General features: G+C 42.9%; 1 protein-coding gene across 1 annotated transcript in view; it reads right to left on the bottom strand.

The window, feature by feature from the left end:
• KMT2E (lysine methyltransferase 2E) overlaps positions 1–15602 on the bottom strand; it is a 607980-nt gene that overhangs the window by 184808 nt on the left and 407570 nt on the right. The window contains 2 exon segments of the mRNA XM_029615154.1: positions 7172–7425; positions 15339–15489. Coding sequence (XP_029471014.1) covers positions 7172–7425; positions 15339–15489 — 405 coding nt within the window.

The following is a 15602-nucleotide window of genomic DNA, read 5'->3' as shown; positions in this document are numbered from 1 at the left end:
TAAATGTGCGCCCATACACGGGCGTCTTATAAAAGTGCTAAGAACGTGTGCCTATCGCGTGCGCTAATCAACGTGCGCCTATCGCGTGCACTAATCAACGTGCGTCTATCGTGTGCGCGAACAATGTGCGCCTCTCGCGTGCGCGAACAACATGCGCCTATCGCGCGCTAACAACGTGCGAAGGTGAGCAGGCAGGCAACAATGGTGACCTCCTTGGCGTGCTGCCTCGTAGGCAGGCCCAGTTAATCCACACTTCCTCGGAGACCAGTAAAGATATACGCCTTACCTTGTCTTCGGCGCTTCCCGGCTGCAACCCGGGCGGTCTCCGGCTGCAGGGGGGGGATAATTACCTACACCGCCGCGCATAAGGAAGTGCGCCCGCTGCCTCTAGGCCGCTCCCGAGCCCTTCTCACTCGGGGGCCAAGCCGCGCCCGAACTCGTCTCGCTCGGGAGCCAAGTCCACGCCGGGACCGAGGCTGCCTCCAAGCCGCGCCCAATCTCGTCTCGCTCGGGGGCCAAGCCGCGCCCGAGCCCTTCTCACTCGGGGGCTAGGTCCCTGCCGCGAACCAGCCACCGGACCGAGGCTCTTACCTCCGAGGGACCACGGAAATCAGCTCGGGAAACTCAACTGGGTGAGCGCCTGGCATCACCACAGGAGTGCGGGGCTTGTCTTCAATAGGTTTCTTCTAGGAATTTAGTCGTCAGAATTTGGAAACACGCTCAGCGAGCGTGAGGTAGCTCCAAACTTCTTTGGAGATGGAAATTACTGATTTGCGGCACTTCCTGTGGGGGTATATGTACCCATGCTGACGTCAGATCCGTCTCCAACTGCTAGCACGAGCACACTATACCTACTTGTTTTGAGTCCATCTGCTACACGCTAGGAAAGCTAGAATTGTAAACAGTAACCAGACTACTATTTTGACAACCAAAAGATGGTTGGTTATCTTGCACCATTCCCCCAGAAAGGTCTGCATTCTTCCCCTGACTGGAGAGGATGGTTGATGGACTTGTGAGGTGATCAAAAACTCAGTCCAGTTTTAGGCTGGACCTACTGCATCACTTTTAGTTGATGGCATTCACAATGTCGAGCATAAGATAGGATCTGTTGCTCCTGTTGCACAGAAAGGAATGGAAACCAATATGTTTGAAATGCCCAGAAGGGGCATCTTTGATAGTATAGCCTCTTAAAAGTGTAGGCATGCCTTGCAGAAGACTGTTGGTCAGGTACTCTTGAGAGGGTCCAGATTGCAACACTTTGCTCTTTTATTTGTGCTGTTTCCCTCAGCTTATCTCCAAAAACGTTTTCACTTTGACAAGGAACATTTGTCAACTTTTTATGACTTATCAGCCAAGTCATACATCGCACTTCGATAGAAGCTGTTGAAGGTCATGAAATAGTATTGAAAAATTTGTAAACTGAGAGAAGATGACAATGCAAGCATTCTTCTACTTCTAAAAGCAGCTGTTGATAAGTCCTCCTTCTGTAGGTTGAAGGGAGGATTTTAATTTCTGTATGTAGTTGTGCAGGTATTACACGATGTAGAAGTGATGAGCTGAAATCCATGCAACCAGCATGAAACTTTGAAAAACTTTTTTCCCAAAATTATCCAGTAGACTAGGATTCTCCCTGGGTGGTGCATTAGAACACGTTCTTGTTTTCTTCACTTTTTTTCAGGGCAGATTCAAAGACAATGGATTAATGAGGTAATTGTACTAAACCAAAACCTAGGAATTTCTTATTCTATATTTGAGGTCCAACTTTCTTACAATTAGGGTACATGAAATTGGGTTTTCCCACATTCTCATTTGCAATTGCTGTAGGATGCTGTGAACCAGAATAGAAACTGGTTCAGATGGTGTATCCAAGATTTGAATGAGAAGTCCTCTGTATGAGGATTCTTATCCTTGCACACACTTTCTCCTAGTGTATCGCCCAACTTATCCAAACATTTTGAGTGAAAAAGGTCTTCCAGAAGAGAGGAATGCTCCAGAGAAGGGTCAGAAGGGATTCCCATTGGTCCTTCTTCTGAACCTAAGGGAGTAAGCACACTAATCCAGAACACCAATGATGAAAAAGGTGACCCGGGTTGGGCGGGGGGTAGGGAGCCATAGCCATTTCATGGTGAATAGTCCTGTTGAATATCATCCACAATGACTAGACTCTGCTGCAAGTGAATGATGTGGAAAAAAAACTTTCTAGTAGAAATTTGGTTGGCACGTTTACTCGCACTGAGTCTACTGGGATTTCCTTTTATGGGAAGGCACTAAAAATACTAGAAAGGAGAAGATGGAAAGCCCCTTTCTCCTTCACCACAGAGAAAAATTAAGTTTTCACTAGCTCCACTATTTGGTCAAGTGGCTGATGTGTCCTCTGGAGTGAGCAGTGGGACATTATCTTCTGAGACTACCATAGATTTGTTGCGTCCGTCGGTTGCAGATGATTGCGACCGCTCAGCCTCACCTCTTTTTTGCCTTTCTCCTCCTCCATGGGTAAGATGGCTGCCTCCGGTGCCGAGTGCCGAAACCCTCAGCGTCTCCAACTCAGCATGGGCATCCGCGTCTGCCATGCTCCTTTCCGTGGCCTCCTAGGGCGTGGGCGCGCGCGCTGCCTACACTTATCTACACGTCATGGCGGGAATCTCGAGGGCGTCCCCATCGCATGACATCAATACCTCTGGGTATTTAAGCCTCTGCTCTGCTTCCAACAAACGAGTTAGCAAGGACTTCGGTTTAGCTACTCTGATCGCTTCTAAGCTGCACGCCTAGATTCCTCGCTACCCTCCGGGGTATCTCGCTCCTGAAGAAGCTCTGGGCAACCGCTCCTCGGGGGTCTTTTACTTCCAACTACCCTTTGGGGTTTCTACTAACTAGACAACCGCTCCTCGGGGGTCTCTCTTCTCTTTCAGGATTCTGCGCTCCCAGGTACTTGCTCCTCGAGGGCCTACCAGCTCAGAGTATCCAGCACTATGGACCTCGGGTCCGCCTTCAACATCACCAGGAGGATTCCTACACTATTCTTCAGTGAGTACCTTTATGATCCAGCTCTCCACTTCCACCCACCAGGTTCGGCTTATCCCGCTCAGCGGAACACTACCAACCTTGTACATCTGGGTGAGACTTCTACATCTGAGACTGTCTAAGCGTATTGGCACCTTGCTGGACTTCAGTGCCATTCCTTCCTGCATTATTACCATCTATCTACAGCAGTACAATAAAGCTTTCCATCTCCAGTGTCTGCTCTCTGAGGGGCGGATTTTAAGAGCCCTGCTCGCGTAAATCCGCCCGGATTTACGCGAGCAGGGCCCTGCGCGCCGGTGCGCCTATTTTACATAGGCCTACTGGCGCCCGCAGAGCCCCGGGACTCGCGTAAGTCCCGGGGTTCTCCGAGGGGGGCGTGTCGGGGGCGGGCCCGGTCGTCGCGGCATTTCGGGGGCGTGTCGGCAGCGTTTTGGGGGCGGGTACGGGGGGCGTGGCTACGACCCGGGGCGGTCCGGGGGCGTGGCCGCGCCCGCCGTACCCGCCCCCAGGTCGCGTCCCGGCGCGCAGGAGGCCCGCTGATGTGCGGGGATTTACGCCTCCCTCTGGGAGGCGTAAATCCCCTGACAAAGGTAAGGGGGGGGGCTTAGACAGGGCCGGGTGGGTGGGTTAGGTAGGGGAAGGGAGGGGAAGGTGAGGGGAGGGCAAAAGGAAGTTCCCTCTGAGGCCGCTCCGATTTCGGAGCGGCCTTGGAGGGAACGGGGGTAGGCTGCGCGGCTCGGCGCGCGCTGGCTATACAGAATTGATAGCCTTGCGCGCGCCGATCCAGGATTTTAGTGGATACGCGCGGCTCCGCGCGTATCTACTAAAATCCAGCGTACTTTTGCTTGCGCCTGATGCGCCAGCAAAAGTAGGCCTATTCGCATAGTTTGAAAATCTACCCCTGAGTCTAGCCTATCGCTGTGATTCCCCATGGGGCCCCTCCTGGTGGGAGGAGTCATCACCACTGCGACTAAGAATCCACACTATGCCACAAACCCAACAAGATTCTTGTCCTTTGTTCTGGCTCTGCCCTGCAGAAGTACGAGCAACCAGAGATGAGTTCCAGCTTCTTCAAGAGCAAACCCTCTGCAAACAACCTTGAAAATGTAAGGATTCTAGAGATCGGTGGGGATATAGTTATCAAGTCCCCCTCTGATCTTGGATGTCCTGTATAGAGTTGTGCCAGTAATTCCCCATGATGGGTCAAGGGTTTTAAGACTTGATGGCGCTGATATCTTATGCTTCGATGATATAGCATGCTGGGATAGCACAGATTTTCCATGCTTCAACTACATTTGCGTATATTCGGCGGCACAGAGCATGGGTGCACTAACTAAATGCACTTCAACGACTGATGCTGCATGTTTTGAGGAGGTGCAAAAGCCATGCATCCATGACATTGATGTGGCAATCATCAACATAGCTAATGGCGCCTATACACTAAGCACTGGTGGTGTTCGATGACAGTGCATTGATGGCACCATTGCGCCATGCATCACTGAGGAGTCCTGGTGCTGCTTCAATGTTGACTGCTCTGGCGGCTCAGTGGATTGTTGCCACTTTTACTGCGACACAGGACAGTGCATACTATTCAGTCCTGATGATTCGGTCTGCTTCATCAATGAGGGAATCTTAGTGGAGCTTCTGCTCAACTCTTTCACATGAAGCAGAGGATGCTTCACTGCAAGAGGACTGACTGCGACCTAGAAGGGACTTATACAATTCCTCTATTCTGTAAACTCTGCCCATTCAGTGCACAGGGACATTCTTCTGCAATTATAGAAATTGGACTGGTCATGGTCTGGACCAGGCAGTGATAGCAGAGTTTGTGTTCATCTGTAATAGACTTGCTTTACTGCAAATGCAGTTCTCAAATTCACTCACTGTGGCCTTCTTTTTGCCAGAGATATCGAGGAGGCAAGAAGTAGAATTCTTTCCATTATTTTTTTTTTTTTTAGGTAGCACTGAAAAGTGCTGTTGAGTGTACTGCTGAGGCAGTGAGGCAACATTTAATTAGAAAAAACAAGGCAATGGAAGTGAATAAAATCAAGAAATATGATGAAGAGTTAGAATGCATTTCTGCACATTGCTTAGGTAAAAAAAAAAAACAAACAAAAAAACACTGAAGAGGTTCACAAGGATAATGCTTGTGTGGTGGTTCCTGCACATGCTCAGTGAAGCTAAAAGCTCTACTAGCTAGAAAAGACTAGTCACTTTTGTGCCATCGGATGATGTCACCTTCACGTCATAACTAATTTAGCCTTGCTTAACGACAGAAAAGAAGCAATGAAAAGAAACAGTAAATCTGTTTATCTTTAACACAGGACAGCAGAATATGCATTCTATACACATGGGTGATGTCACAAAGGTTCTTGTCCAAGAGAATAAAGCTTAATCAATGAAAAAAATCAACTAAATTAGATAAGGAGAAGCAGAAAGACAAAAACTGCCATGAGAATACAAAATCTGGAGAAGAGATCGTTTTCAGACTATGGTAAAAAATAAACATACAGTCTTTTTGCAACAGTTCTAAATCTAAAATCACCTGATACATGAACTTTGTAAAAGCTTTACAGCTTGGCAAAAGATTCTATTACAAAAAACCGCCCAAATACTCCTATATTCCAGAAACACTCAAAAGTGTAACACACTCACAAAAATAGTAGGTTTCACTGGTCAAAATGTTTTCTTTTCAATTGTAACCACATATCTAGCAATACCCATACATTGTTTGAAGGACCAACACTCTATGAGTTTGTATTTCAATCAAACTCAAACTGGTTATTGGTCCATTTACTTTATTTAATTGTTGACCCCTTTTTATATGTTTCAAAATTTTCTTAAAATTAAACCAACTGGAGCTGACTCACTAACCCTATGTGTCAGTAATTCCTCGGATCAATGGAACGAATGAATAGGTATTCCTTTATAGTTCTTTATAATTCTTAGGAAACAATCCCATATCTCTAAGTATGAAACACACTGCAGAGAAATATTAATCTAATATAGCAAACAGTCCCACTTCAAAGTAATACTCATCTGGTGCAGCAAACAGTCCCAGTCCCGACACGATCGTGTTTCGGACCACCCGGGCCTGCCTCAGGGGAAAACACTCATAAAAAGGCTGCACTCCATATCCCGTGATGGCTCCAGGGTCTGAAGCCAGACTGTGAAGAGAAGGAACTGTTGAGTTAACCACAGATGTTTTGGAGAATGAACAACGTTTGACTGGAGCCGTCACGGGATATGGAGTGCAGCCTTTTCATGAGCGTTTTCCCCTGAGGCAGGACCGGGCGGTCCGAAACACGATCGTGTCGGGACTGGGACTGTTTGCTGCATCAGATGAGTATTACTTTGAAGTGGGACTGTTTGCTATATTAGATGAATATTACTCTGCAGTGTGTTTCATACTTAGAGATATGGGATTGTTTCCTAAGAATTATAAAGAACTATAAAGGAATACCTATTCATTCGCTCCATTGATCCGAGGAGTTACTGACACATGGGGTTAGTGAGTCAGCTCCAGCTGGTTTATTTTTAAGAAAAATTTTGAAACATAAAAATATAAAAAGGGGTCAACAATTAAATAAAGTAAATGGACCATAACCAGATTGAGTTTGATTGAAATACAAACTCATAGAGTGTGGGTCCTACAAACAATGTATGGGTATTGCTAGATATGTGGTTACAATTGAAAAGAAAACATTTTGACCAGTGAAACCTACTGTTTTTGTGAAAAGATTCTATTAAACACGCTTACTTTTGAAGAAAACAAGAGAGAAACTGGAAATAAGCACAAAGATTTTCTGTTTTAAACTTCCAAGATCCTGTAATTTGAAATTAAATTTCCTCCATTGAGAAGTTCACCTGGATTCTATTATTTATTTATTTACTATTAATCTACTTTTCATTTTCATGTGCTACTTCAAGAACAAAATGAGTAACATTTATAAGTATTTTTAAACCTGTATAAGAGTTTAAAGCAAATGTGTCCAGATTTTTTCCTTGATAGCATCCAATCTAGCTTTCTTTAAATACAAAATATTTGCACTAACAACTGATCTACAGAAAAACCAGTTAGTATTGAAAAAATGGTTGAAAAATTTAATGTTAGAAGAATGGAGCTCTTATTATGAAATATAACTCTTACCTCAAAGTGCATTGGATTTCCATGCATGCATGGAGTGACAGGGGTAACCGGTGAATATATGGGTTTGTAACCATTACGACAACTTTCATCTTCAATTTTTATTCTAGGAGGTGTGGCAAACAACGATGGATCTGTGGCAGCAATATCCACATGTGTAGGTGTGGCATATGGAGAAGGTGTAGGCGTGGACGTTTCTGAGTAAGCAGAGTCCAACAAATGATATGTTCTTCGTTTTTTAAGAGGTGTTGTTAAATCTTAAATAAAAGCAATAAAAACTAATTGATATGAATACGGACGTTAGTTTTTTCTTCTTTTCCCGCCTTTCCAATTAAAACAGCAGTTCATACGATAAATTCTAGCTACATTTGTAGATCAATTGCAATACTAAAATACTTGCATATACAGATTTTGCAAGCAGAAATAACCAAGCAATCAAAATATTCAAAGATTTTTAAATGTATACATTCATGAGACTGCAAGGGATATGCATTTGTTCTGTTCATTTTCAGCAGTTTGTATAAAAAATGTATGCACATAAACTTTGATTTTATCCATATAAAAAGATATTTACACACAAACTTCCAAAAACAAATAGAACAAATGGATATGTGTAATAAATATGGGAAATATTTGAACTGAAAATTAATCACATAAATATTTTTCCCTATTGTGAGTGTGCATCCCTAGTGGTACCTTATGAGACAGTGCAGGACCAGGCTAGATACCTGGTCCCCTTTAAATCCCCTAAAGGTAGAATGCTCCATGGGCATGACCCGGCTGCACAGGAGGAGCCAAGAGGGCATGACTGGCTTGAGGGGAATAAGAGCTGGGACCCAGGTGGGGGCAGGCAGGCCCCTGTACGCCTCCAGGAGAAGGCAGCTCCTGAAATATTGCTGACCTAACCCAAGGTATTGTAAGTACACAAAGAAACTGCAAAAAAGTAGGCAATCTGGTGTATACATTGTTGTGTGTTGTAAATAAAGTGATATTGCATGAAGAAGGCTGGAGTCTGTGTTTCCTGACTCCAGAGAATGAAGGTTTACTCAGATATCCTCACATATATGGTGTCCTAATTGGAATTTCTCTAAGCTAAGCACAGAGAAAAACCCAAGCTCCAGAGGGAAAGACTGAAAAACTTTTTTCTGAGGGAGCACACAGAGTGAAGAGGGAAAAGTTTGGGAAAAGAATCAAGTCTCCAGGGAAGACAGTGAAAGAAACTGAGGGTGAGAATGATCAGTAGCAGTTTAAAGCAAACACTGCTGAAGAGATCACAGATAAAGGAAAGTCTGCTGGATAAAGAAAAGAATTGTAGTTTGGGCTGCCTGCTAGAAGCAGCTGAGACAAACGGGTGTGCTCTGCGGAGCACCTAACCCACGTGGCACTGCTAGTCTGCAGAGTACAGGTGAAAGGAAAGAAAAAAAAAATAGAACTGCTTTTTTTTTTTCAATTTAAAGTTTGTTAAGGTCAAACCAGAACAAACATGCACAACGTCTGTGTACAAAAGCCATCTTAATAAAATATACAATATTGACCAAACTTTTCCATGATATTATTCCCCTGCCCCTTCTCCTCTCCTTTGGCCATCCATCACCTTTTATATAAAAGGATTAGAGAGTGAAGAAAGAATTGTCTCAAGTAGGAGAAAAAAAAAAAGAAGAAAAGAAAACAATTGGTTGTCAGGTGTAATTTCTGTAAAAGACTATAACCAGGATATCATAATTTAGGTTTCATCACCCATTCCTCGTATAGATGCCATGTCTTAGACAATTTGTCCAGTGTCCAGGTGTAACGCTGTCAGCTTATTTTAATAGTAGAAGTAGATAGTTTCCATAGAAACTCTGTTGTTCCTGGGCATAGCTCCTGTTTCTATGCAGCTGCAATGACCAAGTGTGTTGCTAAAATTATCTGAGTTGGTAATGTCTGATGAAATTTATTAAGTTCCGAAATGGGAAAAGTTAATAGGCAAACAACAAAAAGGACAGCGTGCTAAACATGTATAATCAAGTGCTAATGCCATAAGAAGTATTATTTTAAATGTTGAAAAGTTTTATGAAAAAACTGCATCAGCAAGCCTGACAACGTGCAGTGTCATGGGCAGAGCCGTCCAGTCTTCTAATCATTTGCGGTTTTTAAACAGGTATATTGATATGCTTCAAACGATGTAGTTAAAATTTTTTTTTATAGATTTTAAAGAGATAAGTCCGTCTGTACCCGTATAAACAGAATGTGTAATAGACCCGACAGCGGCTGGTGTTTCGCAATGCAAGAGTTGCTTCTTCAGGAGTAACAATGACAAGTAGAAGTTCTGAAAATAGACAATTTTGAAAAGGGTAACCGGACTGATTGAGCCATACAAAAATATAGAGATACTTAGCTTATGTGTCGACTGCGTAGCCAACCTTTTCATATGGACAGTAAGTCTCAAAAGAATTAGAATAATGCGGGACAGAGACCGCCATAAACTGGTTACCTGGATTAAAAAGCCCGCGGTTTGCCCAGCGTAGTGACGTAAGGACGTCTAAGCGTCTTATGTTCTTATGTTACTATGGAGACAGCCACAATGAATAGTCACCATTACAGAAAAACACTGAGTTTCATTGCGGTATTAAGGCTGCCAGGATCAACAGTTCCCAGACGATGTATCCATCGTTGTTCGGTTTGGAGCAGCAAAGTTTCAAAATCTCCTCCGCGCCAATTCGGATGAAGTTGTTGTAAGACACAAATTTTTAAGTCGTCAAAAGTATGAGAATATTCAATACAATGAACAGTCAGAGGTGCTGTTAGGCAGCCAGTGCTAATACATGAGCGGTGCTCAATGAGACGAGTTTTGAGAGCCCGTTTCGTTTTGTCGATATACCATAGATTATAGGGGCACTGGATAATGTAAATGACTCCTGTGGAGCGACAATCTGTATTATTTCTCAAAAGAAACGTAAAATTATGTCTGGAAAAGTGTAGAGCCGAAGTAGATATCATAACGGAACAACAGAGAGCCTATTGTAGAGGGCTGATGCAGCATTGAGGAATCTGAATGAACTAATTGGTCCTTTAAATTAGCTCCATGGGAGAATGCAGATCTGGGTGTCTCTCGAAATTCCGTGTGTAGTTGAAAATGTGCCAGTTTTGAAAAATGATACAGATTCTGGAATGAGAGTTGTGAGGAGGCGAATAATATGTGTAATCCCTGGAGTTAATGTGCAAAAGAACACCATATGTCTACAAGTCCCAGGTGTAGAATTAGATCTTTTAATCCTTTACGTTGGGCCTTGGATATGGTACTCCTTCCCTGAGATGCATCTACTGAGGGATTCAAAACTAAATTATAATCTCCGCCCAGTATAAAATAATCTCCACTTACCATAGCTAATTTTGCCTGCAGCTCCTAGTAAAATACTGTATGATTGGTGTTAGGGTCATATATATTCACTAAAATGTACTTCCCCCGTGGGATGTTCATTTGTACGATCAAATATCTCCCACCTTCATCTGAATGTAATACCTGGTAGTCTGCACACATCTTATGGGATGCTAGTATACCCATCCCATCATATTTATTAGATAAGGAGTTAGGAGCTAAAAATACTGCTGAGTAATAGCAATTTCCCTGCAATAAATGCTCATCCCGTCTCCTCATATGTGTTTCTTGTACAAATATGTCAGCTTTGAGACTACTTGCTTCCTTAAAAAATGAACTCCTTTTCCTTGGGGAATTCAACCCCTTGGCATTAATAGATATAATCCTGAGAGAATCCATGATTATTACAGAGTAAATAATAACAATTCTCTCTCTGTATGAGCTTCCTAGTTTTCCTTACATCAAACCGGTGAATCCTAGTTATCCCTCTTCCAATATTCACCCCTCACCTCCCGAACAAATAATTAATGAGATGGAGAAGCTAGTGACGCAGATGAGCAAGGATTCCCATGAAACCCCCCTCCCCCTTCCCCCATCTCTGGTTGAGACCCCGCCGGATAATCTTGAGTGTTAGAAACGAGACCAATGAAAAGATCTCTCCTCCACATCATCTCTAACCAACATATACACCTGAGAAATATAAACTTTAAACAGTAGAACTCATATAGTAATAAAACCTTAGTTGAGTCATCAATCAAGATAAGATAAGATCCGCGTTATGGGTCATGATCTCATTATTGGAAACCTTTTGGGGGAAGCAAGATCACTGGAGTTTAACTTAAATTGCTCCTTTGTACAAGGTCTCTTATGACTCTTGTTTTTTTGTTTTAAATAAGTTCCCCCATGTATTGCATCTCTACCCAAACACCTTTCTTAGTGTATTTGGGACACCGTTAATACTAGCAGGCAGATCAATCACATTAAAGTGTCTAAAGCTTTTGGAGGACATGGAGCCCCCGGAATTTTGGCGTAGCCATCTTCTTCCTGAAGGTGCTTTTTGCCATCTTGGTGTTTCCTTACTTTGCCCCATTGCTGGGGATGTAGCTTCTAAAGTAGGCGTTAACATCCCTGCTGCTTTAAGAATCTGTTCAGCTTCAGTATAAGTTTTAACCCTGGAGGTAGCCCCCTGAACAATAAAGGCCAGTCCAAAGGGAAAAAGCCATTTATATTTTCCCTTCTCAAGGCCTCTGTGATTGTAGAAAAGCTTTTTCTTTTATACAGCGTCACTGGAGACAGGCCTATATATACTGCATTCTTATTTCCCTGCCATTGTATCAAATTCTCTGTCCATGCTGCTTGAAGGATCTGCTCTTTCAGGGGGAAGCTCCGAAAGCAGGCAACAATGTCTCTTGGTAAATTGTTGTGTATCGGACCCAGAGCCCGGTGGGCTCTCTCAATTTTTATGTCTTCCAGGTTGATGTCTTCATTTTCCTTCAATAATAAAAACTTGCTAATTTGCTGCACTACCTTTACGGCATCTCTGTATTGCTCCTGCTCAGGGATCCCCCGGAAACATAGATTGCATCAGTGGGATCTATTTTCTAAATCTTCCACTTTTTCTTGAAGAGTTGATTGTGCTGATTCCATGTTTAATATTTTCTTTGAGAGTTTATCACTGGTTATCATTTGCTCCTCCAATTGATTTTCCATTTCATCTACTCTGTGCCCAATATCGCCAAGATCACGGCACAGCTCAGCAATAAGTTGGGACAGTTCTGTTTTAAGGCTTCCTATATTTGCATTTAACTCTTCAAACCATTTCACAAAGTCCGCTTTGGAAATGGAGTCATACATGTTCAATTTGGGGTTTCCAGGGCTTTTATCCTTCGCTGCTGCGTTTTGTTCCTCTGCAGAATGGTCGGTCATCTTGTCTCCATTCCCACCGTCTGCCTCCATAGCTGTTGGGCTGTAAGAAAACTGGCTTAAGTCTATATCTTTCTTTTTGGATGTCACCCATTTTGGTGTACAGAGAGCGCTAGCCGATAGGTAGTGTAACCGATCATGTAGAAGAGCTAATATTTGATAAATAAGCGGTGGTGGAGAGGGAGCTCCGCTCTTAAGCTTCCAATCAGGTCGGTGACGTCACTTCCCTCCGATTGGCATGCAATTCTAAACTTCTCTTTGTTGGGTTTTCCCTTAACTCCCACACAAGTTCAGTCACTGTGCAGGAGCTGCTTCAGCAATTCTCTTCTCTGTGGACGGAGCTGCAGGAGGATTTGCTCTCTCAGCTGGAAAATGGCAGATAAGCAGAAATGCGCTCCTCTCTCTCTCTCTCTCTTTCTTTCCTGGGATGAAGCTTCAAGCTCTGCTTCTCTCTCAATGGTTGGTGCTTGCCAACAGAACTGCTTTTAAACCAGAGAGAGGTCAGAGGGGCCTGGGTAGAAAAGCAAGGGTTAGGGTTTTTGTATGGGACTAGAGGCAGCTCTGTCTCCAGTTAGGGCTGTGTGTTAAAGTTTAGTAAGAACCAGTGAGGCAGGTTTTGTTTAACTTTCTTCTTTTGAGAAGAAAAGTTAGCAGAGAAAAAAAAAAAAAGAAACACAGTGGGGCACTGGGCTTGAGCAGGGCGAGGCCTGGCAGAAACTGAAACTGCTAGTATGTGCACAAAACACTGGCTTTCAGCCCTTGGCTCAGCTTCTGAAGAAAGACAAACTCATAGCAAATTGCAGTTGTGAGAGGTCTAGGCAGTATCCAGAACCCTGGTTGAGATCCAGTGGGGATAACTACAGCGCAGAAAAAGAAGAGAGAAGCCTGTGGGCTTACTGGGGGGGGGGGGGGGGCATAGCCCAGCAAAGAGTGGCTAGCCTTCAGCAAGGAATTAAGACTTAAAGAGAAGAGGAACAACTATATTTATTTTATTTATTTATTTAATATCTTTTATATACCGACGAACGTTGGGAACATCTCGTCGGTTTACAGAGAACAGAACTTAGCAACAGGCTTTACAATTATCACATGATTATAAGAGGAACAGTAATAACAATAACAATAACTATATATATTTGTGTGGTGGGAATTTCCAGACATCCGGAGTCAGGGAGCTCGACCCTAGAGCTCCAGATCCAGCAGAAAAGGGACTGGACACAATCGGTAGCAGAATTGCAATATATTGCAGTGGAAGTGGCCCAATGGAGAGTGAATTGGAGCAACTCACCAAAGAAAATGTTATGGTGATAGAGGAACCTGCTGTGGGAAGCTCAGAGAGAGGTGCTACAGAGAACCCAGGGAAAGGCAGTGTGGAAGGAGCTAGTGGACAAGTACCAGAAAGCTCTGGCTTGAATTGTGTAGCCTTGCCTGGAAGGGCAACAGAGAGTCCAGAGATCACAGAAGGAGATGTGATGAAGATTCCAGAGGGAAGTCGCAAGGGAGCTGTCAAACTAGAGCCTACTGGGCTAGAGCCTTCTGAGAAGCATACAATGTCCCAACTTATTGCTGAGCTGTGCCGTGATGTTGGCGATATTGGGCATAGAATAGATGAAATGGAAGTTCAAGTTGGAAAATGAACAGTATTTAATTGAAATAAATGTTGAACGCAGACTGCAGGAGGCAGTACAAGTAAAATGCAAAGAGCGATCAGAGGGAAATCAGTTCCACAAACCCTTGGTGAAAGAGTAACGAAGTTGGGAAGAAGGTCTGGAGCCAAGGTTTTCCAGGAAAGGAAAGGTTGCATGACAGCTGGAAGAGAAGCCACCGTGACCACATTGAAGAGAAACGTGGAACCCAGTGTCACAGAGGAGTCTGAATAAAAGTCTGGGGCTGGGTGTACAGTGGGTGTTAGTGGTTACGGTCTTGGCCCAGGTGACTCTAGTAAGTAGAGGAGAACAGGACCCTGGGACCTCACGTCCAAACCTAGTTGATCCAGGGGAGTGGCAGTATGAAGCACTTCCCTGGGTGAAGCCCAGGGTGAATGAGGAAGCTTGACTTGATGGGCCAGAGTTGAGGGGGGTTATGTGAGAGTGCCCCACCCATGGAGCATTTACCCTTTAGGGGATTTATAGGGAAACAAGGCATCTAGCCATTGAATGACTAATATATATATATATATATATAAAAATAAAATTTTCGCTACTACTTTTTTTTTAATAAGCTTAAGTTCCACGCCATACAGCAGTTCATTTTGGATATATCACACTAGTGAGACAACTTAAGGTCGCACAATATTACTCCAGAATATTAAATGTGTTAATTATACAGTGTACAGAATACTAGTTGCTGCACTGATCCCAATAAAATCTGTATTCATTGCAGGTTGTGATTATTGTTTTTGGACCAACATAAAAATTATCTAAAACTATTGCATGAGAGCTACTGAACCCACAAAGGTCTCTTTTTCAAATACATCTATTTCTTTATTCTGAAATACTGCAGTGCAAAAGGTACCAGGGAAGAGAAAAACAAACAGAATTTACAACTGTATTAAGAGTATCTTGGATAATGAGCAAGGAAATCAATGTCTCCATTGAGTCTTTTATGGTTGTTTCTTACTGTCCCTTTCATCATGTCTAATTGTTTTATGTTCCTCTGCAGTTTTAATGGGTTTTTTTTTAGAACACTAATTATATGACTTTCTGGAATAATTTGACCTATTAAAGTATTCTCCCACAAGTTTCTCTACTAGATGTTCTGCAATTAAAATTTCATATAAATATTTAACACAGATCTTCTATTTCTAACCAATCACATTTCTAACTGAAAGGAATTTAATCATAAGTTCTACATACATATATTTTAAAAATACATATAAAATGTAAATACCTCCACTAGAAAATGGGTAGCTGCCATTCAATAATAAATTATTTTTATCATCACCATAGATTGCAGGACTTCTTGATCTTTCTTGAGAAGGTGAATCATAATGATCAATAATTGCTGAATTTTCTTCTTCCAAAGCTTGCTTCAACCATCGCTGAAATGGAAATCAGGGAAGAACAAACTAAGATAACAAACCTTGTATTTTAAATGAAATTTCAATAGTTTGTCACAACCCTATATTCCTATTCAATGTTGTTGTGAAATAAA

This window comes from Rhinatrema bivittatum, chromosome 9, assembly GCF_901001135.1.
Source record: "Rhinatrema bivittatum chromosome 9, aRhiBiv1.1, whole genome shotgun sequence".
NCBI classification, from domain to species: Eukaryota; Metazoa; Chordata; class Amphibia; order Gymnophiona; family Rhinatrematidae; genus Rhinatrema; species Rhinatrema bivittatum.
The sequence above is the reverse complement of the archived record's forward strand: the minus strand, read 5'-3'. Positions and strand labels throughout refer to the sequence as shown.